General features: G+C 44.8%; 7 protein-coding genes across 12 annotated transcripts; 5 read left to right on the plus strand and 2 right to left on the minus strand.

Annotated features, from left to right (window-relative positions):
• Positions 1–1205: 1205 nt before the first annotated feature.
• On the minus strand, positions 1206–6505 carry LOC9645990 (polyribonucleotide nucleotidyltransferase 2, mitochondrial). 2 transcript variants are annotated; one of them, XM_002975981.2, is made up of 24 exons: positions 6404–6505; positions 6269–6350; positions 6032–6213; positions 5829–5984; positions 5607–5777; positions 5416–5541; positions 5201–5362; positions 5035–5154; positions 4846–4983; positions 4634–4796; positions 4457–4585; positions 4280–4410; positions 4007–4226; positions 3873–3956; positions 3741–3823; positions 3549–3692; positions 3374–3488; positions 2760–3322; positions 2581–2708; positions 2482–2521; positions 2026–2428; positions 1537–1965; positions 1401–1466; positions 1206–1306 (listed from the first exon to the last, which is right to left on the minus strand). In XM_002975981.2, the coding sequence occupies exons 1-19, from the start codon at positions 6500–6502 to the stop codon at positions 2601–2603; spliced, it is 2976 nt and encodes a 991-aa protein (XP_002976027.2). In that variant the 5' UTR covers positions 6503–6505; the 3' UTR covers positions 1206–1306; positions 1401–1466; positions 1537–1965; positions 2026–2428; positions 2482–2521; positions 2581–2600. The 2 variants fall into 2 exon arrangements, with proteins under 2 accessions (XP_002976027.2, XP_024536900.1); XM_024681132.1 differs by having other exon boundaries at positions 3549–3823.
• Positions 6506–6538: 33 nt separating this feature from the next.
• Positions 6539–8452, plus strand: LOC9645991 (bifunctional bis(5'-adenosyl)-triphosphatase/adenylylsulfatase FHIT). 3 transcript variants are annotated; one of them, XR_002993044.1, is made up of 8 exons: positions 6539–6655; positions 6720–6821; positions 6966–7112; positions 7186–7284; positions 7359–7515; positions 7586–7657; positions 7714–8151; positions 8228–8403. XR_002993044.1 is itself a non-coding variant. In XM_024680963.1 (6 exons), exons 1-5 carry the CDS (start codon positions 6554–6556, stop codon positions 7473–7475), a joined length of 567 nt encoding a protein of 188 aa, XP_024536731.1. In that variant the 5' UTR covers positions 6539–6553; the 3' UTR covers positions 7476–7515; positions 7586–7974. The 3 variants fall into 3 exon arrangements, 1 of the variants encoding a protein (XP_024536731.1); XR_002993045.1 differs by lacking the exon at positions 6539–6655 and having other exon boundaries at positions 6720–6819; positions 6878–7112; positions 8228–8452; XM_024680963.1 differs by lacking the exon at positions 8228–8403 and having other exon boundaries at positions 7586–7974.
• LOC9645598 lies at positions 8176–9365 on the minus strand. Of its 2 annotated transcripts, XM_024680962.1 has the most exons (3): positions 9081–9365; positions 8827–9021; positions 8176–8751 (listed from the first exon to the last, which is right to left on the minus strand). In XM_024680962.1, the coding sequence occupies exons 1-3, from the start codon at positions 9216–9218 to the stop codon at positions 8467–8469; spliced, it is 618 nt and encodes a 205-aa protein (XP_024536730.1). In that variant the 5' UTR covers positions 9219–9365; the 3' UTR covers positions 8176–8466. The 2 variants fall into 2 exon arrangements, with proteins under 2 accessions (XP_024536730.1, XP_024536729.1); XM_024680961.1 differs by having other exon boundaries at positions 8176–9021.
• A 38-nt stretch (positions 9366–9403) lies between these two features.
• On the plus strand, positions 9404–11400 carry LOC9645992 (heme-binding protein 2). Its single transcript, XM_002975801.2, has 4 exons — positions 9404–9642; positions 9977–10500; positions 10558–10745; positions 10798–11400. Exons 1-2 carry the CDS (start codon positions 9443–9445, stop codon positions 10467–10469), a joined length of 693 nt encoding a protein of 230 aa, XP_002975847.1. The 5' UTR covers positions 9404–9442; the 3' UTR covers positions 10470–10500; positions 10558–10745; positions 10798–11400.
• On the plus strand, positions 10813–11391 carry LOC112348383. Its single transcript, XM_024680765.1, has one exon. The coding sequence runs from the start codon at positions 10813–10815 to the stop codon at positions 11389–11391; it is 579 nt and encodes a 192-aa protein (XP_024536533.1).
• An 11980-nt stretch (positions 11401–23380) lies between the features above and the next one.
• LOC112340417 (protein downstream neighbor of Son-like) lies at positions 23381–25882 on the plus strand. 2 transcript variants are annotated; one of them, XM_024681062.1, is made up of 14 exons: positions 23381–23510; positions 23567–23616; positions 23698–23803; positions 23860–23894; positions 23949–24048; positions 24099–24280; positions 24342–24544; positions 24607–24705; positions 24751–24860; positions 24918–25019; positions 25078–25187; positions 25234–25321; positions 25381–25535; positions 25596–25882. In XM_024681062.1, exons 1-14 carry the CDS (start codon positions 23403–23405, stop codon positions 25753–25755), a joined length of 1608 nt encoding a protein of 535 aa, XP_024536830.1. In that variant the 5' UTR covers positions 23381–23402; the 3' UTR covers positions 25756–25882. The 2 variants fall into 2 exon arrangements, with proteins under 2 accessions (XP_024536830.1, XP_024536831.1); XM_024681063.1 differs by having other exon boundaries at positions 24610–24705.
• LOC9645600 (heme-binding protein 2) lies at positions 25763–27045 on the plus strand. Its single transcript, XM_024681064.1, has 4 exons — positions 25763–26109; positions 26197–26384; positions 26435–26741; positions 26820–27045. Exons 1-3 carry the CDS (start codon positions 25903–25905, stop codon positions 26694–26696), a joined length of 657 nt encoding a protein of 218 aa, XP_024536832.1. The 5' UTR covers positions 25763–25902; the 3' UTR covers positions 26697–26741; positions 26820–27045.
• The last annotated feature ends 679 nt before the right edge of the window (positions 27046–27724 follow it).

Consider the following 27724-nt stretch of genomic DNA (forward strand, 5'->3'; position numbering starts at 1 on the left):
ATGAGATCGCAGTAGAGGTTGCAAAATCTGGCATGGAAAGCTGCCTCCACGTTTATCTTTGTGATTTTGTGGGATTTGCAACCGAACAAACCAAACACATCTGCTTGCAGTGTCACTCTCATATAGAGTTAAGTTTTTTTTCTTTTTCCCAATTTGGATTTGGATTTGGATTTAAACTATTCAGCATATCCTCTTTTGTTTTTTTTTGTTTTTCCTTTTAGGGATGTTAGATGCATGCCAGATTGTAGACAATTTCAAGAGTGGAAGTGATTATGACACTGAGGGGAGACAATTTGAATGTTTTCCAGTGGACAAAGTCTGATCAGTTTGTCCAAGACTGGGGTAAAGAGCTTGATGGCCAATGCTTTCACACATTAATGAATTTGAAACCTCACAAGAAAACAGTAGGATAAGAACAAGGACGTGTGCCCGTGTGTCTTGCAAGAGCCCGGTTGAGTGACTTGGATTGATCATTTCTCCAACTCTCTTGTCTTTTGGGTGGGAATGAGAAAGACCAGAAGAAGAAGAAAGAGAGATACAAGAGGGGTCAAAAAGATGGAAAAAAAAAGAAGAAAAGAGCTCCTCAATGTACTTTGTGGGGTGTTGGCAAGATGATTCCCTTCATTTGAAAGGGAAGCTCTCACAGATCCAACCATCCCTGCACTTTAATCAGGATCATGAAACCCACACTGAAATTCAAAGTCCTGGAGAATATTCTGCAAGCGGCACGATAATATACCGTCAACCGACAGCCGGGGACATTCCCCGACAACGATCGAGATACCCCGTGATATGCCGGCCCTCTACCAACCCCACCAATGGGTCCCCATCCATCATGCACACCATGCCATGCGCATGAGCGGCATGGGCCCATAAGGCCCATGTGGGGCGCCAACGGCATGGGTACATATCATATCATTACAAACGCCCCGCATGACGTGTCAAGAGCAAGAGGACCGCAGCGACGTGGCCGGCCTCTCGACGAGACACGTGGTCGCTGGCTAGTGGCCGACAAGCAACCGGCAGATTCCGGCGCTGCAGGCTCCATGTCGTCCGCTGGGGACCGGTCCCTTTTTTGCCCTGGGGGACGCAATCTCCACCGTCTGTCCTCCAAATCGACGGCAGGATTCCGCGAGAAAAGCGCCCATAGAAATGTCGAGGCTTCTTCCGTGACGACTCGATCGATCTCTCTCTCTCGGGACAAGAAAAAAAAACCATTCTTCCTGTTTTCTTCTATGATTTTCCAGTCTTGATTTCTGTCGCTCAGTCTCGCAGTCACAGACAGTGAAAGAGAAGATTAAAATACCTGCAAGAGGAAACAAAGCCATTAGCTCTCTTTACAGAATCATTGTGTACAAATATTAAACTCCTGGAGAAAGAATGTGGTGTTTTCAACGCACCTCTGATAGAGAGCATCAGCGAGCAGCTCCTCGAGGCTTGTAGCTATAGGTGGAATTAAAAAACCACTAAGAAAACGAGAGAAAAACACTCATCACGATCAAAGAAACAGTGAAACAGTCAAGTGAGAAGCAGTACCTTCCAAGTTGTGTTCTTTGTAGATCTTTTTTTCTTTCTTTCTCCCTCCTGGCAATTGTTTAAGTTTCCCAAAGGTCAGTCCTTGTTACTGTTGTCTCGGGAGTGCCAGGAGCAGTAGCAGTAGTGTACAAGTCAACATCTTCCAGTCTCGCCTTTGCTTTGCTTTGCTTTGCGCTGCGTTGCGTTGCTGTGCTTTGCTTTGCCTTTGCTTTGCCTTGCTTTGCCTTTGCCTTGTTTGCTCGCTGCCTCCTCCTGTCTGCCTGTGGCGCGTCCTGTCCTGTGCATTGGCTTGTACAAGCAATTTGCTTGAGAGCCGTCCGGTCTATTCTCCCAATTATGAATGCTTGAAAAGTCCGCTCTGGAGTCTGGACTGGTCCCTGGCCTTGCCTCCATGAATGAAAAAGTGCCTTGTCTCTCTCCGGCGTCTGTCTGAGCAGCAAAGAGAGATTTTTTTTAGTGAAAGAAAAAAAGTGTTGAATGGATGCCCACCAGAGTCTCCGCTAGAGTGAGGCACTGACTGCTCGCTCCGTGTGCTGCTGCTGCTGCTGCTGCTGCTGCTCGTTGTGGTGTTCTGTACAGCTTTTCTTTTTGTTGCTTCTGACTCGCAGCAGCCATTCGACGTCGCTGTTGGTGCTGTTGTTGCGCATTGTTTTCCTGCCACCTTGCTTAAATGAGCGAGCGCGAATTCTCCCGATCGGTTCCAGTCTCTCAGCAACAGCTGCGAGGTCGGTGAGCAGTGGTATTCTTTGAACCTCCTCAGCTCCGTGCAGATGCAAGCAGACTTATCTGGATCAGGCAGGCAGGCAGTCAGTCAAGTCAGAGAATGTGTCGCCTCTCCCCCACTGTAACGCGGAGAGACGTCTCTCCCATGCAGTGTGTGTGCCTCCATGCCCTGCAGGTGTAAGAAAAGTCTACAGCTCTGGGAGTTCCAAGCTTTACGCTTACCCATACCTGTTGGAGACGCAACAGATTCCCGGTAAAGCACCTTCGTGACATCACGTATTCTGGTTAGAGAGAATTTGCAAGAAGAAAAGTGCTACTGACCTGTAATGTGGACTTGAAAATCAAAGCACCAACTTTGTTAGCTCAAAACTTGGTCGACCTTTTGGAGCGATACTAACGCATTTAACTTTCAGCTTATCTCCAACCGAGTAGTCTGATGTACTCGCTCCCTGCAAAATTAATTTAGCAGGGCGGAAGTGAATTGGAAGCATTGGACTCACCTTTCCCGTCTTAAGTACACCACTTGCGCCGGTCTCCATTTTCACAGCTACACCACTCTTCCGGATTTGCTCGATAGTCACATGGTATATAGCACCAATTTCCGCTGTGGTCTGCTTCTCTGTACACGCTTTCTCGTGCTTCTGTTCATGGCCAGCTCCATCAACCTTTTGTTTCTGTCTTCTCTTTGTTTGCTCCTTTTCCTGTTTTTCAGCACCAGCGTCTGAGGCAGTCTTCTTTGATGATCCACCATGTAAGACTTTCATCACCATTAAGATTTTTGGTTCGTCTTTCTTTGTCTTCTCTTTTTCTTGTTTTTCAGCACCAGGTTTTGCCAGCTTCTTCGGTGAGGCTTTGCTTGAAATTTTCTTTTCCTCTGACATACTGGGGCTGTCTTCTGATTGACGTTTTTCTACCCCGGATTGCTGCAGTTGGGTCTTTCCAGCAGTCAACACCGCAGTAATCCTCTCGGCAGTTAGATCGAACGTTTGTGATGATTTCTTTGCTTGTGTGATTGCTTGCGTGACTTTCGCAAGAACTGGAATCGTAGTAGTTGCCTCTGCATCTTCAGTAGGAAAAATGTCAGATCTTAACAAAAATCTAAAGTTCAACTTACTAGCTTTATTTATCACTGCTTTACGTGAAAACTTCAGATTTCCACGGAAGTCTCGTCCTGTACAGAGTACCGTAATTTGCTGTCCAACTGACAGTACGTCTGCAATAGCTGTTACCTGGGAAATACATGACAAGTTCAGTAATGCTTGAAGAGAAAGGCTTTCTAAACAGCGTACAGGTTCGTGTGAGATTTCTGAAATATGAAGAAGCCCTTGTTGCCCGCCATCGAAGTCAATAAAAGCTCCAAAATCTTTTATAGCGGAAACAGTTCCCGTATACGTTTCACCGACTATGATTTCTCGTCCAACTAGAGCTTCAATCTGCAAAACGAATATTAAAAGAAAAACGAGAATGCGCAACATGCATACCATCGATTTTGCCACTTTGAAGCTTTTTTCGGATCTTGAAATAATATGGACATTTCCATCCTCGCCCACAGTCAAACGAGCTCCTGTAAACAGTCCTTGAATGCACGAACAAGGGTAGAAGAACACATGTACCTGAAACGGATTGTAAATGCCTTATGTTCGAACCACTAGGACCGATAAGTCTGCCAATGCTTTCTCGTTGAATAACTATCGTTCCTGGAAAAGAAAGGACAGAACTATAGCCTATAGTTAGGAAAAAACATTACCTCTTCTAGGTGTATCTTGTCGTTGAGTGTCCCGCGGTTTAGAAATTTCCTTTTCCATCAAATCCAAGATTTTCTTCCGAGCAACATACGCAGGTTCTAATGCCTCGCAAAGAATATGCAGTGGCACTCCTGGAAGCTTTATGTCAAGCTGGATCGCAGTCACGCCTTTTTTTGTTCCGGCAATTTTGAAGTCCATGTCACCCAAGTGATCCTCTAGTCCCTAAGAAAAAGATAATTCAGCGTACAGCCAGAGAAAGGCAGGAAAAGACGTACCAAGATGTCCGTCAAAATCTTATAGTTCTTTATTTCTCCAGTCTCAGCATCAACGTTCGTCATAAGACCCACGGAGATGCCCGCCACATGAGACTTTAAAGGAATGCCAGCATCCATCAAAGCCAGACTCCCTGTACCCAAAGTTAAATCCATGAAAAACCAATGACCCGTTTCTACCTCCACAAACCGTTGCCATTGACGATGAGCCATCAGAAGCCATGACTTCTGAATTCACTCGAACACTGTATGGAAAATTCTCATCTTCAGGCGGCAATAGTGCTACCAAGGCCTTCTCGGCTAGAGTACCTGTGAAATGGCTTATATCAATGAGACCTTCGAAAATAACAACTTTACCATGCCCAACTTCTCGGCGGTTTAGGCCTCCTACTTTGCCAACTTCGTTAACAGAGAAGGGGGGAAAACTATAGTGGACCATAAATCGTTTCTTAGGAGGACCAACTATTGAATCAAGTTTCTGTGCATCTTCGGGAGCTCCCAAAGTTACCGTACATAGCACCTAAAAACCTTATAAAGATAGAGGCAAAGCACAAACACGAAATGCCTACCTGTGTATTCCCTCGCGAAAACAAAGAAGAACCATGAAGTGCTGGATATATTCCGGCCTCGCAATAAAGGTCCCTGACGTCCGTCAGAGACCTGCCATCAACCCGAATGTTCTTTTGAAACACATTTTCCCGGACAATCTAAAGGAGACAATTAGGTACCGGAGATAGAAACTTTTTTTCATGACTTACTTGCTTCTTTACAGTGTCAAAGCCAAGCGAAAAACGGCTTAAAGCGGCCTCGTCATTTTCTTTCTTGAGAATATCCTGCACATTTTCCATTGCTTTTCCGAGAGCCTTTCCTCGTTCAAACTGCAAAAACAAACATAAATACACTGCTTCAAAGTTTTCATCGAACCTTTCCAAGCGTCGGGTTATTAACCACTGCTTTGATATGTTCTTCCGATAATCCACGGATTTTCTCTAAAACGGGGACATCAACCTTTACCACTTGTACAGGCCGTTTCCTGTTTCCAACCTTTGCTGCTAGTCGACGCTGTGGTTCTATCAGTTTGGAAGCCTGCAGCATCGAGTAGCAAAGTAATGTTTGCTTTTTGTAAGAAAATTAAGTACCTCCGAATGTGCCAGTTTCAAGGCAGCAGTGAAGTCTTTATTTGTTATTTCTCGCGCTTGTGTCTCGATCATAAGTGACCTTTCAGCTGTACATGAATATATCAAATTAAGGTCACTGCCGCTGAGCTGAAACAATAGACAATTTTAACGCGCAATTCAATGGCTAAAGATAAAAAATGAGAAAACAATACCGTGTCCATGTCGGGGTTAACAACAAACTTTCCATCAACACGTCCTATGCGTACTACTCCAATAGGACCATTCCAAGGTACATCAGACAACGCTAAGGCAGCCGAGGCTGCATTAGCTGCGAGTATATCCGGATCCTGCTCCCCATCTGAACAAAGGACATTGGCCATTATCTGTTTAGTTTGAGAAAATCAGAAACGAGACACATCAAGGAAAAACAAAACCTGGGTTTCGAAGTAGTAGCCCTTTGGAAAGAGAGGCCGAATCGATCTGTCAATGACACGACCGCAAAGAAGCTCCCTCTCTTTTGGTGCTCCCTCCCTACGCATGAAAGTGTTTGGAATTTTTCCCTGTGCATAAGACTTTTCTCTATACTCCACCTGACAAAGAGAGAGATTATGAACAGAAAAACAAAAGAAGATCAAACCTGGAGAGGCATGAAATCCCGACCCGCATCGAGCCTTTCGTCGGACACAACAGTGACCAAAACTTTGGTTTCGCCAGCTCCACAGACCACTGCTCCAGCGGCAAACTGCGCGAGCTTTCCAGTCTCAAAAGTTAAAAGCTCCGGCCCGATCATCACAGACTCTTCAAACACTTGCATTTTTGCTGGAAGAAAACAACTCAAACTAACAAGAGGTTCTTAGAAAGAAAAATCTCTTACCCGCAGACTCGCGCCATGGAGCCGATGTCTCGGAAAGGATTTGCTGCCGGGCGCTCCTGGAAGTAGCAATGTGACGACGCCACTGGTGAAAGAACGACGATCAACGTGGCATTCTCGCAAGGAAATGGAGATTACCCGAGTGGGAGAAGGCGCCGATTGGATTTGGAGCTGCGGGCACACATAGGACGCGATCCGGTGCCTCACCGCTGCTCCCGCCCTCCAGCTTCCCTTCATGGCCCGATAAACCCTAAACCTTGGGGCGATTTTATTTCTACTCAAACGGCCATGTCTAGGGCTCTTTATTCCCTCGTCTCGCAATTTTTCCAAGCGCTACCTGGGCGTGGCGCTGCGAGGATCGCGGGAATGGCGTCTCCAGCATTCGACAAGGTGAGATCATGGAAGCATTTCTTTTGCTCGATCTAGTGGCCGCACTGTCGATGCTTCGATCCAGGAAATTTTCTTCTTTGGGCCGTATAAGATTGATCCCAGAGAAGTGTTCTTGGTCTCCAAGCATTCCTTTGCTCTCGTGAATCTAAAGCCCGTTGTTCCTGGTAAGGCATTGCTCTCTTTCTTTTTCCTTTGTAGCTAAACGAATGTTTCTTTTCTCAGGTCATATCCTTTCTTTCCAGCAGAACTTTGCTCGTTTCACTTGTCTTCCTTGATCTTTCTTTCTTTTTTTCTTTGTTTCTTTTTTATACATGTTCTTGTGAGCTCAAAGCGTGTGGTACCTCGTTTCACTGATCTCAGCAGTGAAGAAGTTTGCGATCTTTGGCTCACCGCGAGAAATGTTGGTGAGAAAGTGGAGAAGCACTTTAAAGCATCCTCGTTAACTTTGGCAATACAGGTATGATCATCGATCAAAACCTTTGTTTGCGTTTAAGTCACTCTTTTAAGAGCTCTTTGTTTTGTTGTTCCAGGACGGGCCACAAGCCGGCCAGACCGTCCCTCACGTACACATCCATGTCCTCCCGCGAAAAGCCAGCGACTTCGAGAAGAACGATGAGATCTACGACGCTGTAAGTTAGTGGCAGCTTTTCTGTCACGGAATCGAGAGACACGGGAGGGACTTTTGATTTTTATTTCCTTGCAGATCGATGATAAAGCGAAGGCAATGAACGACCATCTCAACCTTGACAAGGAGAGACGCGACCGGACAATGGACGAGATGGAGGCCGAGGCCAAAGACCTGAGAGCTCTCTTCGACTGAAGAAGATCAAGGAAACACTATAGAACCCTATAAACTACAGGTATGCCAGTGAATCATCCCTGACACTGTCTCTTCCACTAAGCACTAAAGCGCGGTACTTTTCCTTCCAGACCAATCAGTCAATGAGTGGAGTAGTCACGTCATGAATCCATAACGGAAGTTTCAAAGCCATCTTTTTTCTGGTAGATAAAGTAGGACTACTGTGCTGCTATTGCTACGATTGCGACGCATTTTGCAGTATATGAGGAGCGAGTATGTGGAACCTCTGGAGTGTGCTCGATCATCACCGGGACTCGCGAGAGAGAACACAGAGAGAAGATGGATCTTCTCTGCTGGATGGTCAGTGTTTTAAGTTTTCACCTGCTTTGGAGCTCTGCAGGCTTGCAGGCACAGTTCGTGGGACAGACGTGTGATCTGGAGAGTGAGTTCTCCACTCTCGTCCCGTGCCTGCCTTTCGTGCAAATGCAAGACAATAGTCCCTCGGACGATTGCTGCGTTAGAGTTCATGCAGTCCTCAAGGATCACTTTCCTTGTATGTGTACGCTCATCGATGGAGCTGGAGGCATGGTCGGGCACATCCTCAACGATATGAACTTCACCTTGGCGATGGAGCTGCCATCGCTCTGCGGCGTGAAAGGATTTCAGCCATCGGCTCAGTGCGGATCCTTTGGTGGAAGTAAGTTTTACTTTTCTTTCGTTCTTTGCCTCTCATTCTTCGCTAACTTGGATTCCTTCTCTTGGTTTTTTAATAGTCGGACCATCACCATTGTTCGCCAATCCAAACTTCTCTGGAGCTTGGTCGAGAAAGGCCGGAGCTTGGGTCGTGGCAGTAGTAACTATGGCGATGGCATCTCTCTTCATGAAGCTGTGAAAAAGGAGAGCGTGAGTTTCGTGAGTTTTTGTGTGCATAATGGATTTTTTTTTTTTTTTCTTTGGGCATAGATGGCTTTCGGTGTAAGAAATGAAAGTGTTACTTACACGAACTTCATCGTCAGATTTCTTCACACAAGTTACTTTGAATCACAAGCTTGGTTCTCCCTTGGCTCAGCTCCTTGATCGAGCAGCTAAGTTGGCACTCGAATTGGTGCTTGTAGTCGAAAGGCACCCAGAACCACTTTGATCGCGGCTTGGAACGAAGCTCGGCCTCGAAAAGGAGCTTGAAAGGCGAGCCTTGGAGTGGCATGTATTTGGAGTCGAAGAACAAGGGAACTCTATCACCGATAACGTAAGCTCTTACCACTTGTTGCTTGCGTGCTCCAGTGATAAATCCCCCTAGCTGCGATCGAAGAGAAGTTCTTGAGAGAAAAGATCTTTGCCAGAAGGAAAAGATGGTTTTTGGGAAGAACTCTACCTTACCAGTGGCAAGAGGGAGCTTGAAGTGTGCAGTGAGGAGCGAGAGCCGTATTTGAGCCTCTTTGACGTCGATCTTCCAGCAAAAGGAAGGATTTCTTACATGGAACTGGAGCTTGGAGGAGGAGGAGACGATCGAATTTTGATTCTTGTTGAAAGTTCCAAGCGTGAGATTCCACTGGTAGATGTCAATCTCCTGGAGACAAGAAATCAAAGCAAAATGAGAACTTTTGTCAAGAAACCCTTGCTTGTAACTTGGAGAGAGACGTGAAGTGGTCGAGGACGAAGAATCAGCCTCCATGCGATTCCAAACGCGGCTCCCAGTATGAGCAGCGCGAAGAAAAATGGGTGCCTCTTGACAGTTCCATCGAAAGCCTTGTGCAGAGAAGCCATGCAAATCAATCGATCACCTCGAGAAGAAGAGAAAAACTCCTTTCTTTCGAGCTTTTGAGCTTCATAAAAATGCGAGCTATGGAGTTTAGTCGCCGCTCGTCCAAAGCAGTGGCTCTGCCTTAAAGCTTGTTCTTAAGTTATAAAGCACTTGGTTTTCATACAAGCCACACAGTGAGGTTTTATCGTGTCCATATTTTAGGGCAGTACTGTGTGAGCGATTGGTGATGGCGGAGGCGAGCTCCATCTTGTTCTTGGCACTCTTCCTGGCGCTCTTCGTCGCGGCGCCGGCATTGGATTCGCCGCAGTACACTGTGGTGCATTCCGAGTCGGATTTCGAGGTGCGGTGGTATCGGCCGTCGGCATGGATGACCTCGCAGCAGGAGGATTTGTCTTTCACTAGCGCAACGCTGAAAGGATTTCACAGGTATGTCAGGCTAGATTATGGCATTTGGGATGAATTGGTCTTCTATGCTTCTTGGTTTTCTTGTGTTTCATTGCTTGTAAGAGTGTCTTGCTGAATGTTTTTTATTTCTGTGTAAGTTTCTTCTATCGATAGATCATCTCGAATGGTTTTTACTTTTGTGTATCTTATGAATTTCGATTGAGAAGATCCTTTTTGTCGATAGTTTCATGTCGAATGGTTTTTATCTTTGTGTCCTGTGAATTTCGATTGAGAAGTTTATTTTGTCGATAGATCATCTCGGATGTATCTCGTCATAGGAGAAAGCAACTAAGAATTTTTATGTCTTTTTCCACAGATTGTTCCAGTTCATCCAAGGCGCCAACTTAAACTCTTCGCGAATCCCAATGACAGCTCCCGTGCTCACCGGCATAGTCCCTTCCACGGGCCCGTTTTGCTCCTCAACCTTCCGGGTCCGCTTCTTTCTACCACCGCAATTCGAAAAGTCGCCTCCAGTGGCACTCCCGGAGCTCAGCCTCGCTCCCGAGTTTTGGCCCGAGCGATGCATCGCCACCCGCTCCTTCTCGGGCTTTGCCAAAGACGAGAACGTCGCGGTGGAGGCCGCAAAGCTTGCCGCCAGCTTGAGCAAGACACTGTGGAGCAATGCTACGTCCAAGGAAACCATCTCCGGCGTCGACTCCTACTCCATCGCGCAGTACGACAGCCCTTTCAAGATCTTTAGCCGCCACAACGAAGTCTGGGTGCCTCTCGCGAAATGCTCGGCCGCCAAAAACTGTCTCCCAGAACGAGTTGCCGACGACAATACCGAAGAACGAAGAACTTCCTCCTAGAAAAGAAAGAGGACTAGCGTAAATATCTAAGGTATGGCTTCTTTGCTGCTTGGTGGAGGTGTATTAATTTTCTTCCTACTCTTTGCAGCATAATTAGTGTAAGTGGCAGGCAGCTAGAATCCTTCATTCCAGCGCGCAAAAATCGGATTTTCGTGTTCTCTCTCGGTCGCCGGCTCTCTCAGGTCCTGTTCTCTAGAGATTTTTGTAGTATGCCACAGCAGCAAGCATCGGCAAGCTTCTTCCGGAGCGCTCAAGAACACGCTGGATAATCCCCAGGTTCGCTAAACTCTTTTGCATCTTCTCCATTCTCCTTTAATCGCTCTTCCAGCCGGGAGGAGAAACCATGGAGAAGCTTGCTCGCCGCTGCTGCTACGTTTGCTGCTGCCTCATCGTCTCGATCCTCGTCGCGGTGGCAGTGATCGCCATCGTTCTAAGGGTCGTGCTCAAGCCCAGGGACGTGGACCTCAGCGTCACTCGCATGACGCTCCAGGAGTTCGAGGCATCGCTAAACTTCCCGACGTTCACCCCGACGCTCAAGCTCGTCCTGGCCATGGACGTCCGGGTCTACAATCCAAACAGGGCCAGCTTCGCCTTCTCCAACAGCACCGTCTTGATGTTCTACCACGGCCAGGAGTCCGCGCGCACGCTCGTCCCCGCTGGGAGGATCCCGGCCAGGGACTCCGTGAACATCTCCACGGTGCTGGACGTGGCGGCCAGCAGGGTGATCGCCAATCCAAGCTTTGCGGGCGACGTGCGCGCGGGGATTCTGCCCGTGACCACGGAGAGTGCGATCAAGGGGCGCGTCAATGTGTGGAACATCTACCGGCATTCGATGGTGAGCGTCTCCAAGTGCCAGATCTTGCTGGCGGTGGCCAACCAGACCATCGCGAGCTACAAATGCGAAAACAAGAATATCTTCTAGGGGTGATTATCCGCCGGGATATTCTTTTTAGGGTTCATGAGATGATTATTCGCCGGAATATTCGTTTAGTCTTCTTGAGGTAATTAAACTTTCACTTTTCGATTAGCCTATCATCGCTGTTGAATTGGATTTCTTCTATCCACTTTGCCCGCACGAGTAATCCACTAGGCTCGTGTTGGCTGTGGAGATTTGGAGCTCGCAGATCGAGGACAGCACGAAGTGGTGCTTAAACAAGATCCACTTGTGGACAAATCCTGTCAAATTGGTCTCCACGCCCAGCAGCAAGGGAGAATCCCGTGGAGCATCGAATTCCCCATGAACGGTGGCCGACAGATTTCTCCTCGCTTGCGGCTTGATCGTTCCCGGCGCAATCGCCGCCCGCCCGGCCGCCTTGTCGCCGCCGGGCAGCGGGAAGACGAACGAGGCGGCGTTGTAGTATGTGAATTTCCCGGAGAGATTGGGGTTGGAGAGGCAGAGCACTGTTGTTATCGCTCCCGCGATCCTGGCCGACGAATTCCCCGATCTCGGAGTGGAATTGGAAGGCCTGGAGGAATTTTGCGCCGCTACACTGCTGGTGGGCGACGAGAGATTGATCCGCACAGGCCTCATCTCCTCCAAAAACACCCAGCTGTGATCAATGTCCGCAGGCTCTGGCTTGAGCGCCAAGCCCACGACGAGAACAACAATCACTCCCAGTAAAACGATCAAAACGATGGCCAATTTCCAGTTCTTGCGCGTCGAATTCTTTGTCTTGAATTCCCTGCGTGGATTGCCGTGATCATAGCCCCCCTCCTCCTGAGCCATTGTTTTATTCCTTTTCTACATGACTGAGGAACAAACCAGATCTTTGCTATGGAAATATAAAATTGGATGGATAGAAAAGAAACTTAGATGGATAGGTTCCAATTCACTCTAAGCCCACCCAACATGTAGCAATCAGTCAATCAATCAGTCAGCGTCTTCCTATTCTTTCGATCGAAATCCTTTACACCCTTCTGCTGGCGACCTATCAATTAGGCGGGGGCGAGCCACCAAATTCAAAGATTTGAATTGGAAAGCTCCTCTCTCGCACTTTTAAAACCTAGACATGGACATGTGATCGAGAGAGGGACGACGACGAAGAACTTCTCTCTGGGATAAGAAAAAAACTAATATAAAGCTTTGAAGCTCTTGACAACTGTGGCTCCACGCGTTTGTTCTTGCGACTTTTCCGGTTCTAAGGGAGGAGAGCGAGCGAGAGTTTGAGAAACCAAGGGATTTCTCAATCACATTCAAACAAGAAAGACAAGAGGGAGAAAAAGAGCTTCTCCTTTCGTGAAGGCCACTAAATTCTTCGTGTTGACGAACAGGGAGATGACTTCGGGAGGGGGAATCTTTGTAAACAATTTTGAATTCACACCCACAATCTCCACACGGCTTTCCTGGAAACAAACCAAGTGTTCTTCCTCATCGAGGATATAGTTTTTAATGATCTCCTAGTGACATAGTTATCTTCTACAGTTTATCTTCTAGCACTGATAAGAAATAGACTCGTTCGGCAACGAGAGAGAAGCACGGCAGGATCTGCCAAGCTTGAAGTGGTGTTTAAACTTGGCCCATTTGTGAACATATCCAATCAAGCTATAGTGGACCGTGAGTGGAATTCGATGATTGATAGTAATGTTCTTGGTGTTCTTCCACTGGGGTCTTGCTTGATCCTTGTCGCTGCCACCAAAAACCACTAGAACTGCTGTTAAGTTCGTGCTCTTCTGAGACCCAAGAACACCGCTGCGCAGCTCAAACCGATCGATGGTCTCGTCCTGGAGCTCGAGCCAGAAGGAAGCGTTGTAGTAGTCAAAACTCGCGGCGAGGTTGGGATTCCGGAGTCCCAGCGTGGCTCGAATCCATATGAAACTGGTGCTTTGATTTCGATCGAATGGAGACGTAGAGCTGGCCATGGAGCTGGAATTAACGCTGGAACTCATGAGTTGCATAAAACAGTGCGTGATCTCGACGTTGTGTGCCACGAACACGAATCGAAAGAGCACCACGAATAGCACCAACGCGAGAATTCCAACGGGAAATGCTAGCCGGAAAGATCTACACGACTTGGTCGATGGCTTGTAGATAACATTTTGCGTGACAATGTCGTCCATACCATGGAACTTGATATACAGTTCTTAGGGAAAGGAAACAAACTCTTGCAAACAAGTCTTGACAAAATCGAAAACACTTTGGGCAGATTGACGATGCCTTTGAGTAGAAGATCTGTCTTTCCGTACGATTTGATCATGGTCACGCCAAAACTGATCCTTCTCGTGGCTTTTTTCTGCTGTGGGAGCAATCGAATCAGGGTGCATTCGCATGAGCTCCAGTGTCGAAGGTGGTGGACCACTCCAGGGTAACTTCATAGACGGCACTGCGATCCGATCACACATTTATGGTGTTGCAACAACCATCTTGCTGAATCACCTTCGAAACAAAATGTTAAGGTTCCTTGTGGGCTCCATACTTTTGAGTGTTTGCTTACAAGGTAATATCTCAAGCATTATTGAGCTTAGACATCTTATCACTGATTTATTATACAATCTATTGAGCCAATAGTCCTTACTTCTTTGTTTCTTGAGGTTGAAGTGTTGGTATTACTTTTAGCTGATTCAATCTAACCATCATCATGAAGATCAGATCAAACTTTTAAAGGGGCAATTGCTTAATTGTATGGCCTAGTTCATGTTATTCTTCCCTCCCTTATGGAGCATTGGTAAGATCTTAGCCAATCTAGGCTAGATCATTTTTCCCTTCCACTGGAGAAGAATAATAATAATGATAATAAACCTAGGTAACCGCTAGGGAATCACAACTATGGATTACTTTGTTAATGAGTCATTTTGGATATCTTTTTCATACTACCACAACAATAGGAGATTAGTATTGTTAGTTCCTTTATTAGTCTTTTTTTGTTCAAGTATTAATAACCTAAGTTTTGGCCACATAAGCATATGGAAAGAAGTGATTATTTACCCAAACATACTATATTTAAAAAATGTAAAGAATGGCCTAAACACTATAGTGTTATTTCTATATCCAAATTCAAAATATAAAACCATTCCATATTTATTAAGTTTTTGAATTTATCCCAAAAACCATCTCGAAGGATTGGGGTGAAAGGCCAAAATGAGCTTTCATATAAGGGAGGAAAGGATTATAGAATTCAAAATATATAATAAAGATAGTAGATAGGTGTGGCATGGAAGATCACTTGAGGTTGTTAATTTTTATTTTGCATTTAGATTGATTCTAAACCTAACCTCTATACTGTGGAATACTTATATTTTTTCGTATCAATATACTAAAAAAATATTAAATTCCATTTTATATATTAGTCTTAGTGTTAGGATTTTAGATACTCTACAACTATTGTAATGTTACTCTATACTCCTATTTTTTCCTTCCTTTGCATTGAGAATTCCTTCTTAATACCATGAAACTTAGGTCCTTATGGATTTAAGGATTAGGTTTTCTTTGTAGTTATTCTATGATAATTCATCATAAAATATATTATAAAAACCATATATTTAGTATTAGAACATTAATTCTAACAAATACTATCCAATGAGATTGGGCAATATGATAATCTAAGTAGCTCAAAGTGTAATCTCAAGTTGATAATGTGCCTTATACACATAAACTCATGCAAATTATACATCTTATCCATCTAATGAGTCTAAACAAAAGCTTATGGTACAAGATGGTACACACTAAAATCCATATCTAGAGACATATGCAAAACCACAACCACCATATATATACTAGTGAACTTGATATTAACCCATCATAAGTAGTTACTATAGATTAAAGTAAACCTCCTTTGAGTTTATCATGAGTGGTAAATATGCTAATTTGTAGTTGTTTAGGATAACACTAGTGGATCCTTCCTAGACATGATATTGAATTTATTCCCCTTCAATAATATATTTCAAAGAATAATTGAGTATCCCTTTTATATGCAATAAGTTTATATCAATAATTTATTTTTACCTTTCAAATGTTATATAGCTTTGCAAAAGAATCTTATTTCAAATTTAAATTTTTTAAATTCTGACAAAATTGATATTTAAATAAAAAGAAGAACATAGTATGGATTCTAAGATATTATGACAAACTTTTCTATTATTATACATAGTAAATATTTAAATCTCTTCTACAGTTTTATCTATATAAAGTGCAAAATTTCTAAATATATAGTATAAAAAATATGCTAATATTTAAAAATTAAAACTATACTACACTTAAAAATTGAGCTTAATTCTTCAACTCATGAGTTCAAGAACGGTCCACACTTGGCAACAACATCATCTTCAAGGAAGCTACTCACTATAGTTCCTACAGACATTTGCCATCGCATTCAATTTTCAATACTTGACATCCCTTTAGAGGTAGATTTTGTCATGGCATACTATCAACAGCTTGGCTCCACAACTTTAAAGGATTCTATGATACTTGGATATGCATGGCACAAGCAAGTGAATGGCATCACCACTTGAAAACTTGGGAAGATAGACACTCTACAATGCTTGTGACTTCTCTTTGAATGCACAAGGCTCTTCATAGGTTATAACATCTTTATCCAGAAGGACTTCTCATGAGTTACCAATGGTTTTCCTAGAGTTGATCAACTCTACTTGCCTGAGATGGAGACTTTCCATTGCAATAGCACTAATATCATGCTTCACAATTAAGGAATGCCTCATAGATATCAACACTCAGTTGAGGCAACTCCTTTTTCTTCTGAGTTCACTTCTAGCATCACCACCTTTGTATCTACCTTCAACTCAATGAATGGAGCTCTCCATCTTTTGCATCAAGGTCTTGTACTTTGGCTTGCATGGCAAATGTTCTGGTCCAGAAGAGATTCTGGAAAAGCTGAGTGTCTTGTAGAATCTCAACTCTAGAAGCTAATATTTTCCAGCTAGTTGGACCTGATGTACACATAGAAGCCTAGATACATTGGACAGATGATGTACCTGCCACCTCTTTTTCAGAAAGTTTTGCCACTAGGTATAACAATAATTCAAAAGCACAAAACATTATAATACTGCAGCTACCAATCCTGACATCCACAATCCCCTCCACTACTTTTTACCACCATCCACACCTTTCTCTCATCCAAATCTAGGGCATATATTTCTCTCATCCCTCCTTTCTTCTAGCTTTGGTTCCCATTCACTTTCCTATACTTCTCTTCTCACCTATTACTTCTTCACACCTTGCATTTTGGTTTCTCCTATTATTTTTTCTAGACTTCTCATTCATAATTTATATGGTTTCCTTTGTGACTCCAAACTCTCTATTTCTTTTGTTTATTTACTTTGTTTTGGTTTCTCCAGTTTTCTATAGTTCCCCAAACCAGACATCACATTAAACTTCTGAAGATTGAGAAGTTCTCTTCATGCTACAAACATGCTCAGTCCACCATGGTTGCCTGATTGGGATGTGAGCCACATCCATGAGCCATTAGCCACCTACAAAGGGGCAGGCAAAGATACCCCCACTCCCCAACAATCTACAATTGCCCCCATATCAATGGCTCTTCCCTCACAAGTTTCAGCATTTCTTCATCATGTTAGACCCAGTTTACTTGCTCTATAAAATCCACAATTCTAGAAATGAACAAAGAAGATTGAGAGTAAAAAAAGAAAAATAAAAAAGAAAGAGAAAGAAAAGATCTCACCACAAAGGTGGTGAAGATGGCAAGCCAGAATAATAGATGAGGCGGCTTCTAATGAGAGAAGGTGAGCTGGTCTTAAACCAGGTTAAGCAGCTCCAAACAATAGCAATCTTTGTTGCAATGCTGTTAGAAGTGTGGCAAATGTCCACTAACCATTAGAGGAGATAGAAGAGGGTGCCAGCTGTTATGTCCACACCAAAGAGTCCACCTAGTTGCCTGAGGTACCAAGTTCAACTGGTTGGAAGAATAACACTTGACCACACCATCACATCATTTTCATGCATCCATTTTCACTTTTACACTTACCACCAATTGACAACAGTATTTCTTTGCTTTCTAGCCACATTTTGACCAAGGTTCTGACAATGACTGACTTAAGGATGAGGTTGCATTTGCATATTCACTATCTAGAGTTTGTTTTCATTTGATTCACCTTGCTTTTCACCTTCTTCTCTTGCTACTTCCATTTTTTGGTGTGTAGTTTACGCTTAGAGTTTCCCTCTAACCCTAAACTCTACACCACTTTCTTCTCCTTTTCTAATCATCTTTCTTTCCATTTTTCATCTTTCCTTTGTTTTATTTCCATATTTCTCAACTTTTGCAGTTGCGTTTTTCTAAGTATTTGGTAGAAGTCTTCAATATGACTTCTTTAACATCGTGGGTTCTCACATAGCAAAGCCTAATGCAATCCTTCATGGTCACCTATTGAAAGACTCCATAGATTTCAGAGGAGGAATATTCTCCATCGAGGGTAAAACAAAAGATTAGAGTTGTGGAGTCTTGGAATTTGTCATGAGAATGAGTTAGGAATTACCCTCACCCAATCCTCTCTATAGCAGTAGTGTAGCACAAACTTGACTTGCTGATTGGTCGCCACTCTGGATCCGCCCATTTCTTGACACACCTTTTAAACACCGAAGAAAGACATAGTTACAAGCAGTTTCCCCTTCGGCCATCCATTTTAGATTTAGGCTACTTGCTCCAGTTACCACTTTCAGCAGCTTTGATGGAGGAGCCATGGTCTTTTGCATGTGGATGCAGCCTAAAGGACCTGATTCCAGATTACTTGCCAGGATCCCCTCACGCTAACCAGGAGGAATTGGAACAGCCTGGCTCTTTGGAGTTGCCATCTGAGGAAAACCCCAAAGTAAGTTTGGGAATTAGGAGGATAGCCGCCTAAAAGTTGATAAAATTTGAAGCGAGTTTAAACTTCAAAGGTCTATAAATTGCTTTCAGAAATAGGGTTTTGGAATTTAGGATGGCGCAGCTTATGGCGCGGCGGCGGATTGCCCCATTTTTCTACAACCGAGCGCTGGAGCTTGGTCGTCTCGAAACAGCGGGAAACGGTGAGCTGCTAGTGCTTACAGGACCTCCGAACTCTGGCAAGTCGGCATTGCTGTCCGAGTTTAAGGAAAGGATGCAGGCAGAGCGCAAGGGATTCCCAATCCTCATCGATATGCGCGCGGGAAAGTTCAACACTGCAGCTAGCTTCAGCAGGGAGCTCAAGGCCAAATCCGCCGTCCCTCTGATATCGCGTGTGGTCAGTGAGGGATTGAAGGCTGCCGTAGGTGTTGAGATTCCTGAAGAGGTAGAGATGGAAACTGGACAAGCTTTGAAGGAGGCTGTCCAACATGTCGAGTCTGCTAGTCCGGACAATATGACGATTCTACTTGAGCGACTGGAAGCCTTGTTCAGCACGGTCAAAGCGTCTTTCACTGGGTTTACGCATGGAGCGGCCGCGGCATTCCCCACACTGATCATAGACGAGGCAAACAGGCTTTACGAGTGGAGCGCTAGTCATGAAGAGCAGGAAAATCTGGCGACGCTTCAAGAGTGGTTGGTGATGATCACGAAGCAGAAGAAGCTGGCAAATGTGGTGTTAGCCAGCTCCGAGGACTCTTTCCGGATATGGATGGGAAACAGGGTAGGGCGAGAGAGGTTTACTGTGGCGGTGGTTGGCGATCTCGGAGACGAAGAGTCATTTGAGTTTTTCATGAGGGGGCTGACGTCGCCGTGGGAGTATTACTGTCCCAGCGTCAAGGATTACGTGTTTCCTCAGGCCTTGTGGGAAGAGATACACGGCTATGTTGGCGGGAGGATGCTACTGCTGGACAGAGTAGCAGCCAAGCTATCTCCACATCTGGCTTGTCTCATGGTTAAAGGTGCAGATATGAAGGAGAGGAGCAAGGAAGTCGAGGCGGAGATGAAGCAGACATGGAATTCCTTCATGGTGTCACTCCGAAGCGCACTCTACAATGAGATGCTGCTAGGCTGCGGCCCACACTCCCTAAGTGCAGAGTGGAAAAGGCCTGGTCCTACTGATGCTGCTCTAGCTGAGACCAAGCCCTTATGGACGAAGGAGGAGTACCTTCAGCTCCTGGGAATGATCACTGCAAGGTCTGGTGTGGTCTCCGAAGATGAGGTCCTGGCAGCGGGAGTGTCGGAGCAAGCTCTCAAGAGCCTCATAATGCACAACTTTGCTCATTACAGGGACATTGGGGAGTGGGGAGGCACGGATCTTGCCTGGTACAAAGGAGGATTTCCTGTTGTTATGGCAATGTCCATGCCGTACTTTCATGCTATGAAGGACGTTTTAGCGCGGCATGGACTTTGAATGGCAACGTGAGTTATTAGGGTTGTGTAATCCAGGCTATAGTTTACCAAACCTTACAAGGCCATTGACAATAAAAGAAAATCACTCCAGCGCCAGATTTTTTAAACGAGCTCTCGCCCATTGTGCTCGCAATCTTGGCCTCCAATTCAACCGTGGGGAGCTGAAGACGTTACCACCGAGTGTGTCCACAATGGAATCTTCGTCAGCCTCCAATGACTTGTCTGGGGTGTCCAGTGATGTGTGTCTCAATAGGTGCTGACTGATCGGCTCTGGTCTCTCATGGATGCTGTATACCTGGGATTCCGCAGTTCTCCACAACATTGCGAGCTGGGTTCCGGCATTACTATATAAGTGCTGATATTTTTTTGCCTTTAGCTTGTTGTTAAAAGTTTAACTTTGAAATAATCAACATTTTTGCACCATTTGGAGAACAAAGAAAGAAATTCTCGGCATTTCCTTTTTCAACCTTTGGAAAACAGATTTTTCGTTCATTCGTCTATAATACAGAATCCCAAAACCTACGGCCGCTGTCTAGATGTTTATCCATGATCTTGCTAGATTTTTATCCATGATCGAAAGAGGCTGGAATCATGTTGGAGGTCAACTTCGAGGTTGGTTTCCAAGGCCACTTTAGGTGGCACGCTCGAGAGCTTACTCTTGTCCATGGTTGAGAGTGGCGGAAATGGCTCCTCTCATCAAGTGTTCACCCGATCACCAATGTGAGAAGGGCTTCAAGAACAAATGGCAAGTTAGAAAGCTCAAAAAGAATATCAAAGTTAGAAATCAAAACCTCTCAGATAGAGCACCATCTTTCAGAGCTTTTGCTGTCAAGTTCCAAGTCTCTTGAGTATATGAACAACAAGAAGAGAAACTGGAAGAGGCTGGATCACGAGATATAAAAGAAGAGGAAACGATTGATCGATCGATGACCTAACTGACCACCGTCACAAAATTTTAAGATGCTACACATCCGGGTGCTACTAAAGAAGAAGAAAACGCTCCACAAATCAAACCATTGATAGTAAAACGAAGATATTTTTGCTGCTTTGCTTGTGCCAAAGTTTGACTTCTTTGTTTGACCGGTATCGACCGTTGTGAAGAATATTTTTTCAGCATCCGGGTAGGAATGCAATGAACGTGCGCCATAAGCGCTTAATGCATGCCATATGCGCGGCCCCAAGCTATAAGAAGTGACATTGTGCTCGTCGAACAAAATCTGCCTGGTGAGGGAGTTAAGGCTTGAAGAATGCACGATCCTCTAGGATCCTCTAGATCTTTCAAAATGAATCTGTTATGTATGGAATGACAACTATATTTTTAGGAGTGCTGTATGCTGCCTTCAACCTTCAAATAGTGTTGATTTTTCTTCACACTGATTCAAGGTTTTTTATGTGAATCTTTAAACTAACCTCGTTTAGTTGAGTTTTCTTGCAGCCTAGATAGAGTAAGGTGCTTGCAATAAAATTCTTGAGCACCATCTTTTGAACATGCTTTGGTGAAATACAATATGGTTTGGAAAAAGAATAAGTTTTCAATAGTGTACATAGGTTTGACATATGTTTTGAAATTGGAACATATTTTGGTTTGTAAAATAAATTTCATATAATTCTCTGATGCCAATTTTGAAATTTGAACATAATACAGTTTTTAATGTAGCTAACATATAATTCTCAAAAGCACAATTTTGAAACTGAATGTAAATAACATATGATTCTCTTAAGCAAATAACTAAGTTTTACTAAGTTTTATATACTAACAATAGTTTTAGATTGCTTTCGATCATTCCTTAATGATGTAGAATTATATTTGGACTTTCTATAACTGGAAATCCTACTTTTTAAGGATAATGGTGCCATCTTCTGGAAGTAAGAATTGGCCTAGAAAAAAAACAAAGCCAAGATTCTGGAATGCCACCCACTGCTGGCTCTATGCCTAGGCACTGCCAAGCTTTTATTGACAAAAAATAAGAAAAAGGAAGAGACACAGTTAACATCCAAGAGTCACAGTGGTCAACTTGACCTGAGGGAAGCTGGAACATTCCCTCGCTACCAGTCCAGCACAAGCCTTCAATGCAACAATAAAAGTTCAATGGTGCACTCACAGTTGGAGGAGGAGACCATTGTTACAGACAGCTGCAGTTGTCCGTTGAGATCTTCTTAGTGCTCATCATAGACAGTTCTATAAGACACCATTGCAAAAGATAATTCCATTTTCCCACACTTCAAGTACATGTCAAGGAGTGTGTTGGCAACGAAGATGTCGTTGTCCTTGCAGCCCGTGCACGAATTTCCATCCCTCTGTTCAAGGCCCAGACTTTCACCATCTAGTTTCTGCTGCCAACTTCATTGCTTCTTCGTTCGCAGCCAGGTTTGAACAATTCGGCACAGCCCGAGGCTTGCATTTGCTGAAGTAAATCCAGAGCTACGTTGCCTTGGCCATTGTTAGCATATCCCGGGATGAGAACATTCCAAAGAACGAAGTCGGGGCTGTGGACTTTGTTGAAAGCCTTTACGAGCGTTTGCTGTGCTGCTGCACTGGCGTACGTTTCCACCAGCTTGCTGGTCACGAATATGTGGCCTTCAAGGAGACGTGCTTATGTTCTTTCGCCTTTTTTCTTTCTTGTAGCTACAATGCCTGTGAGATGATCGATTCGATGTTTGTTTCGAGATCAAAACTTTGTTAATCTCTCTCTCTCTTTCTCCATCTGGCAAACACTAGTTTTTCCAGGCCTTGACGCTAAGGACAGTGCCAAAGAGCCAATTGCCTGAGTGTGTGGATCAAACACAAGCAGTGGAAAAGCATATCCGGGTGCCAATGATGCTTGCTTGGTTTTCAACCCGAACGGAGATGCTAAGTCAAGGTTTGAGGTTTTACAGTAGCTTTGCACGTATTATTTGGTGTATTAAAACAGCTCTCTAGTCCTGAGGCATCCGCTTTGTGTCTAGATCGTGTTTCTCCGATGACGAAACTTTTTTGCAAGAGTGTGTGATTTCCAGTGAGCTTTCTAGTTTCTAATTGTCACTACCAAAGGAGATTTTTATCAAGTTTGGAAGTAACATTTCTTTTTTGTGATCAAACCACTGGGACTTCTATCGGGGAGGATTGCCTTTGAGTAATTTCTGGAGCTCGATACGGCGTACGTGCTCACGGTCAACATATACACTGGTGCTAAATGCTGGACGAGAGTGCCAAGATACAAACCAGGAGAAGAAGTCGTGGTGCTTCGGTTCGTTGGTTCCTTCTCTCATCTCCTTGGGTTTTCTTTTGCAGTTCATGAGTCTGTGGATCAAGGCAGGATGTGAACAGTATGTTCAAGTCTTGGGTGAGTATTTCGTTTGCATTTGCGCTTTTCTGTGCCTGATGGTCATTCTCGTCAGGCTTGCAGCAGTCACTCGCCTGGCTTCGCCTTGAATGGAGGTAAAATTCACTTTTAAAGATGAGAAAGCCGGCTCTATCGTTTAATTCCGCAGGAAGAACAGAGTTCTTTGGACAAGCCACTGATCTTCCTTGTGTCAAGTCTTTCGCGATGCAGCAATCTCGTAGCTGATCGAGAAGAGGTCTCAACTCGGTTTCACGCCAGAGCCAATGACAGCGGTGAAACCTCAAATCAAACAAATTGTATGTATTGGCGGGAGACTGAGAATTGGAGGGAAATTATAGGGCTTGCGCACACCCCTAGGGTTTTTGCGCATGGAATGGCGGGGGGGTGCGCCTTACGCGCCGGATCGTGCTGCTTCTGGTGCCGAGAGCGATGCATCGCCATCGCTAGGCAAGCGCAAGACTCCGTCGGAACTGCGGGTGAGAATTTGTCCCCCGTTTCTTCTTTCGTGAGATGATGCTAATCGGATCTGTAGCGCGAGCAACTCAAACGTGCCAATAGCCAGGATGCTGGCTCAGCGCAAAGGTACGCAAGCGGCATTTGGATATTTCAAGCGTCATGGATGAGATGCTTTGCTTTTTTGTTTTTTTTTTTGGTTTTTGACAGGCCCGACGCACCAAAGCCGCCGAGGTTTTCTGAGACGCGCGCTTCGGATGTGTGTGCTCCTACCAAGTCTGCTGAAAAGCCCAAGTTTAGCTTGTCCAAATACAAAGTAAGTTCTCGTGTTCTCTTCGATCGCTAGAACTTAAAGAGGATACATTTATATAGGACGAACACTCTACAAAAGGGAAAGAAATTAAGCAGTAAGTGATGATTCTTTTCTTCGTGTTGAGTTTCAAAGTTGAGTTTCTTTCCAGGAATCAAGGAGAGGCATCGACGAGCAATTCAAAGTTCAAGAATGTCGCTGAGCTTTCTTGTAGAATACAGCAACCACAAGCGTCTCCAGCCGTGGACATGGTAGTTTTTGTTTTTCAGTTTCGTGTTTCAACTAACATCTCTTTGAACAGGCGGAAGCTATAAAAGCTCTTGCAGTGATCAAGGCGCCTGAGAAAGTTCCTCGTCCAATTAGCAGGTCTTCATCCGCGCCTGCTGAATTTGACAACCAGAGGACGAAAAAACTTCCAGTATTGCCACTAGATCTCACTCTAAAGCTTACTGCTCGTTTTCTTTCCTGTACATCGTTTCACTGGTGAGCTTTCGGTTGTTATACTTTTCGGGTTTGGTGTTAAGGTTTATGCTTCTGATCACAGGTGCCATAGGTTTGGTGTACAAAATCAGTTTCAAGGGTTGAAGCAGTTTATACAATCTGGTCTAGGCGTAGAAAATCCACACGGTCACAAAGCGTCAGAAGTCGAAAGTGATTTTTGGAAAGGCCTGCATTCCTGGGTTTACCCTCAGCTTTCATTTCCTCCAGAAGTTCTTTCTGCCTTAATGTCACCCGCAGCTCGCGCTGGTATTGTCTTTTTCAGTTTCTGCGAAAGTCAGCTGATTTCTTCCTTTCTTCTTTGGTCTTAGCAGGAAGCTCTTTTTTGGAACAAAGACAACGTGACTGGGAAGATTCGTTTCATTCTCTGTACTATGCATTCCGGAACAAGCTCTGCAACATTTTTTACTGTAAGGTTTCATTTCTGTCCACGTTTTAATCTCCCGTTCGTGCAGTTTGTGGTTCCCAATTTGTAGTAGCATTCTTGTGCGGAAGATCACAGGAGCAAATTTGTGCGTATCTCTCAAGGTCAACTCGTGGACTTCGTGCTCTTCTTCAAAAACAAGTATGTATGCTTATTCTTTAAATATATATCGTGAAACTCACTCAGTTTCTTGACAAGGGTGTAAGCTTTTCAATGCCTTTGTGCAAACTGGACTCAAAACCTGCGTCAGCAGAAGAGCTTCAAGAACTCTCTGCGTTTGAGAAGTTGAATCCTGGGCAGGTAGTTTTGACAAGTTTTGATATGAAACGGGAGGTGACTTTTGCTGAAAAATTAACAGACACGACTGGTGGACTCGATGGCTGCAGTTGACAATAGCGTCCAATCTCTGCTAGCTTTTAACGGAAGCCAAAGCGTCCACCGCCTGTATGATTTCCTGTTGAACTACAGGTATGCTTGCTTATGATGTACGTCACATTGAGGAACTTTCTGCCAGATTTTTTGTGGGAAGCATGACTCGTGCTGATGTACCTGTACTCTATTCCCCAGTTCCCTTTCATAACGCATCGTTGAAAGTCCCCGAGGCAGGTGTTTTTGCATCGACCAGTCCAATGCATCATGTTTATTGACGTGAAAGCTGCAGGTGTGCAGTAAGCAGATGCAGGTCATTGACGGATCTGCCGTGTCCACGAACAACTCGTACAGCCTTGAGATAAAAGCTACGTGCTTGGCACCATGGGTGATTTCCAGGCTGTGTGTTGCCTTGAGGAGGCTCCACAAAGAGACTTTTGAAGTAAGGTAAGTAGTTCCTTTTAGTTATTTTGAGCACCAAACTGAAACAAGATCTGGTTCTTTTAGTTTCACTACAGAGCCACTCAGCGAAGGTCTCAACATCGCGCAGCTTCACGAGGAAGCTGCATGCAACGAGTTGGGCTTCGGTCTGGCTTCAACATTCGCTTCGGGGTCGATCAGACAGATCAAGTGCATAGACGGTTCCTACGTGGCTACAGTAAGCTAGTAAACGCGTAAGAATTCCCTTGCTCTGTTCGCCACGTCTTGTAGCAAGGGTAGTCAGGTGGCTGGCCCTCCAGCATCCACGTGTAGATAACGGTTCTAAAATAGTTTAAAGATCAAGATTTTGCGGAGAAGTTTGTGGCAAGACAGGATGGCCAGGCTTGTAGTAGTGTTCGTCGCGCTGACAATCGCGAGCAGCGCGGTTGCTGCTCCTTCCAGTGGGTTTGAACAGGTTGTACAGCTCTATTCAGCTGAAGGCTCCGAGAGTTGTGGACCCAAGCTCTCAATTGAGACCCCGCATTGCAAGATCGAGGCAAGGAAGAACGGCTACGAGCTCCGCAAGTATCCCGAGGGACAGGTCTGTAACAATTCTTACTTTTTGTTTTTCCTTGACTTGTTCTTCAACTAACAGAACAATTTTTTCTTTCTTTTTCTTACGAATCAGGTGTGGGTGGAGACTCTGGTTGCAAATTCATCCTACTCGGCAGCGGTTTCCGTGGGCTTTTACCGTCTCTTTTACTACATCTCTGGTAAGAATGAGAAAGGCGAGGTCATAGAAATGACTGCCCCGGTTTTGGTTCATCCCTACGAGGAGCGTGGAGGATACAAAGTCTCCTTCTATGCACCAAGCAGGTACTTCAGAACAGTCCAGAGCTTCCGTTTACTGTTGTACTCCTTGGCAGATTTAAGTCTCACAAGGACCTCCCAAAGCCCATGGACAAGAACGTCAAGTTCCTGGTGACAAAAGAACATACTTACGCGGTGTCCGGGCCTTTCGGAGGCTTTCCAACCGAGCCTGACTACGAAAAGAGGCTCAAGGCCTTGAAAGAAGCGCTGGACAAGGACGACGTCGAGTATAACGGCGAGAAAGTCTACTACGCCGGGTACAGCAGTCCTTTCGAGTTTGTCAATCGGAAGCAAGAGGTCCACTTACTCACCAAGTGAGAAAGCGAGCGAGCAAGCCGGCCCATGGGATTCGCAAGAAGCCTGGTAAGTCGCATTCGCTTATCTCTTCTATCCTCGACGAAACGCTCAATGACTTACACGTTTCTTCTCGCATCTCTGCAGGACTGCTACGGTTCTACTTCTCCATCACAAGCTTAATTGGTAGCAGCGCGTACAGGTTCTTTAAAGTTCTTCTCGTTTTGGTTTCCTTGTCCGGTATTTATTCGCGCAATGGTGATGTGAGAGTGGTCTCTCATTGAATGGAGCCATTTCTCCGGGCTGGCCACTCAGCTGTTTGTCTAGCCTATCTTTTTTTCTTAGTTTGTATTTCCTGGAGGATGCTTTTGCTTTTGCTTTTGCCTTTGTTTGCTCTGCCGCGTGAGATCGAGTCCCCCGTCATGAGCTCCTCGCTGTCGGTTCTTTGTCGATGGTGTGTGTATGGAACGTCGTCTTGCAGGCTTCGCTGATCGCTTTGCTTGTTTTGATTGCTTCTTCTGTTGCCACTGACGCTCCTGCTCCTGCTGCTGCTGCTGCTGCTGCGACTGCTCGAAAAACAAAAGAGAAAAACTGAAAAGGAGGTTGGCTTTAAGTTCAGAGCTCTAGCTCAAGAACCAAAAGACCATCTTATCTCTTTTTTTCGCGCGCTCCTCTCGCTCTCTCTGTCTAGTTTTGTTTGCTTGTGGTGCTTTCATCCAGAGGTGCCTGCCATGTTTCACGGATTTGAGACACTCGTGGAGGGAAATCCCACGCAACTTGGTGGTGCAAATACAAAATTTTGCTGGAGCGCTGGGCTGGAACTGGAATAGTCCTTTTTAAAACACTAGTAAATAATAGTCTGGAAGAACATCCATGATCAATCAAGCCACGAAGTACACACGACTGTGCTCTGATTTATATATAGCCACCTTTGGTTATATTAACTCTTTTTGGTTTTGTATCCCCGGTCCAAAGTCAAGGCGCCTTGCGAATCATAGTTGTTGTCAAGATTCCAGATCAATCAAAATCAAACTCTCGATTATTTTGGCTAA

The sequence above is a fragment of the Selaginella moellendorffii genome, unplaced genomic scaffold, assembly GCF_000143415.4.
Source record: "Selaginella moellendorffii unplaced genomic scaffold, v1.0 SELMOscaffold_29, whole genome shotgun sequence".
NCBI classification, from domain to species: Eukaryota; Viridiplantae; Streptophyta; class Lycopodiopsida; order Selaginellales; family Selaginellaceae; genus Selaginella; species Selaginella moellendorffii.

Bases quoted from the DNA above. Each gene is read 5' to 3' on its own strand.
- LOC9645991 (XM_024680963.1), top strand. From the start codon at position 6,554: ATGTCTAGGGCTCTTTATTCCCTCGTCTCGCAATTTTTCCAAGCGCTA. The intron at 6,656-6,719 runs GTGAGATCATGG...GCTTCGATCCAG, and splicing joins CGTCTCCAGCATTCGACAAG to GAAATTTTCTTCTTTGGGCC. The intron at 6,822-6,965 runs AAGGCATTGCTC...TTCTTTTTTATA, and splicing joins TAAAGCCCGTTGTTCCTGGT to CATGTTCTTGTGAGCTCAAA.
- LOC9645990 (XM_024681132.1), bottom strand. From the start codon at position 6,502: ATGAAGGGAAGCTGGAGGGCGGGAGCAGCGGTGAGGCACCGGATCGCG. The intron at 3,824-3,872 runs GTACATGTGTTC...GACTGTTTACAG, and splicing joins GCATTTACAATCCGTTTCAG to GAGCTCGTTTGACTGTGGGC. The intron at 2,709-2,759 runs GTGAGTCCAATG...TTAATTTTGCAG, and splicing joins GTGTACTTAAGACGGGAAAG to GGAGCGAGTACATCAGACTA.
- LOC112348383 (XM_024680765.1), top strand. From the start codon at position 10,813: ATGGAGAAGCTTGCTCGCCGCTGCTGCTACGTTTGCTGCTGCCTCATC.
- LOC9645992 (XM_002975801.2), top strand. From the start codon at position 9,443: ATGGCGGAGGCGAGCTCCATCTTGTTCTTGGCACTCTTCCTGGCGCTC. The intron at 9,643-9,976 runs GTATGTCAGGCT...CTTTTTCCACAG, and splicing joins ACGCTGAAAGGATTTCACAG to ATTGTTCCAGTTCATCCAAG.
- LOC9645598 (XM_024680961.1), bottom strand. From the start codon at position 9,218: ATGGCTTCTCTGCACAAGGCTTTCGATGGAACTGTCAAGAGGCACCCA. The intron at 9,022-9,080 runs GTTACAAGCAAG...TCTTGTCTCCAG, and splicing joins CACTTCACGTCTCTCTCCAA to GAGATTGACATCTACCAGTG.
- LOC9645600 (XM_024681064.1), top strand. From the start codon at position 25,903: ATGGCCAGGCTTGTAGTAGTGTTCGTCGCGCTGACAATCGCGAGCAGC. The intron at 26,110-26,196 runs GTCTGTAACAAT...CTTACGAATCAG, and splicing joins GCAAGTATCCCGAGGGACAG to GTGTGGGTGGAGACTCTGGT. The intron at 26,385-26,434 runs GTACTTCAGAAC...ACTCCTTGGCAG, and splicing joins TCCTTCTATGCACCAAGCAG to ATTTAAGTCTCACAAGGACC.
- LOC112340417 (XM_024681062.1), top strand. From the start codon at position 23,403: ATGGAATGGCGGGGGGGTGCGCCTTACGCGCCGGATCGTGCTGCTTCT. The intron at 24,545-24,606 runs GTATTGTCTTTT...CTTTGGTCTTAG, and splicing joins GTCACCCGCAGCTCGCGCTG to CAGGAAGCTCTTTTTTGGAA. The intron at 25,188-25,233 runs GTATGCTTGCTT...ACTTTCTGCCAG, and splicing joins GATTTCCTGTTGAACTACAG to ATTTTTTGTGGGAAGCATGA.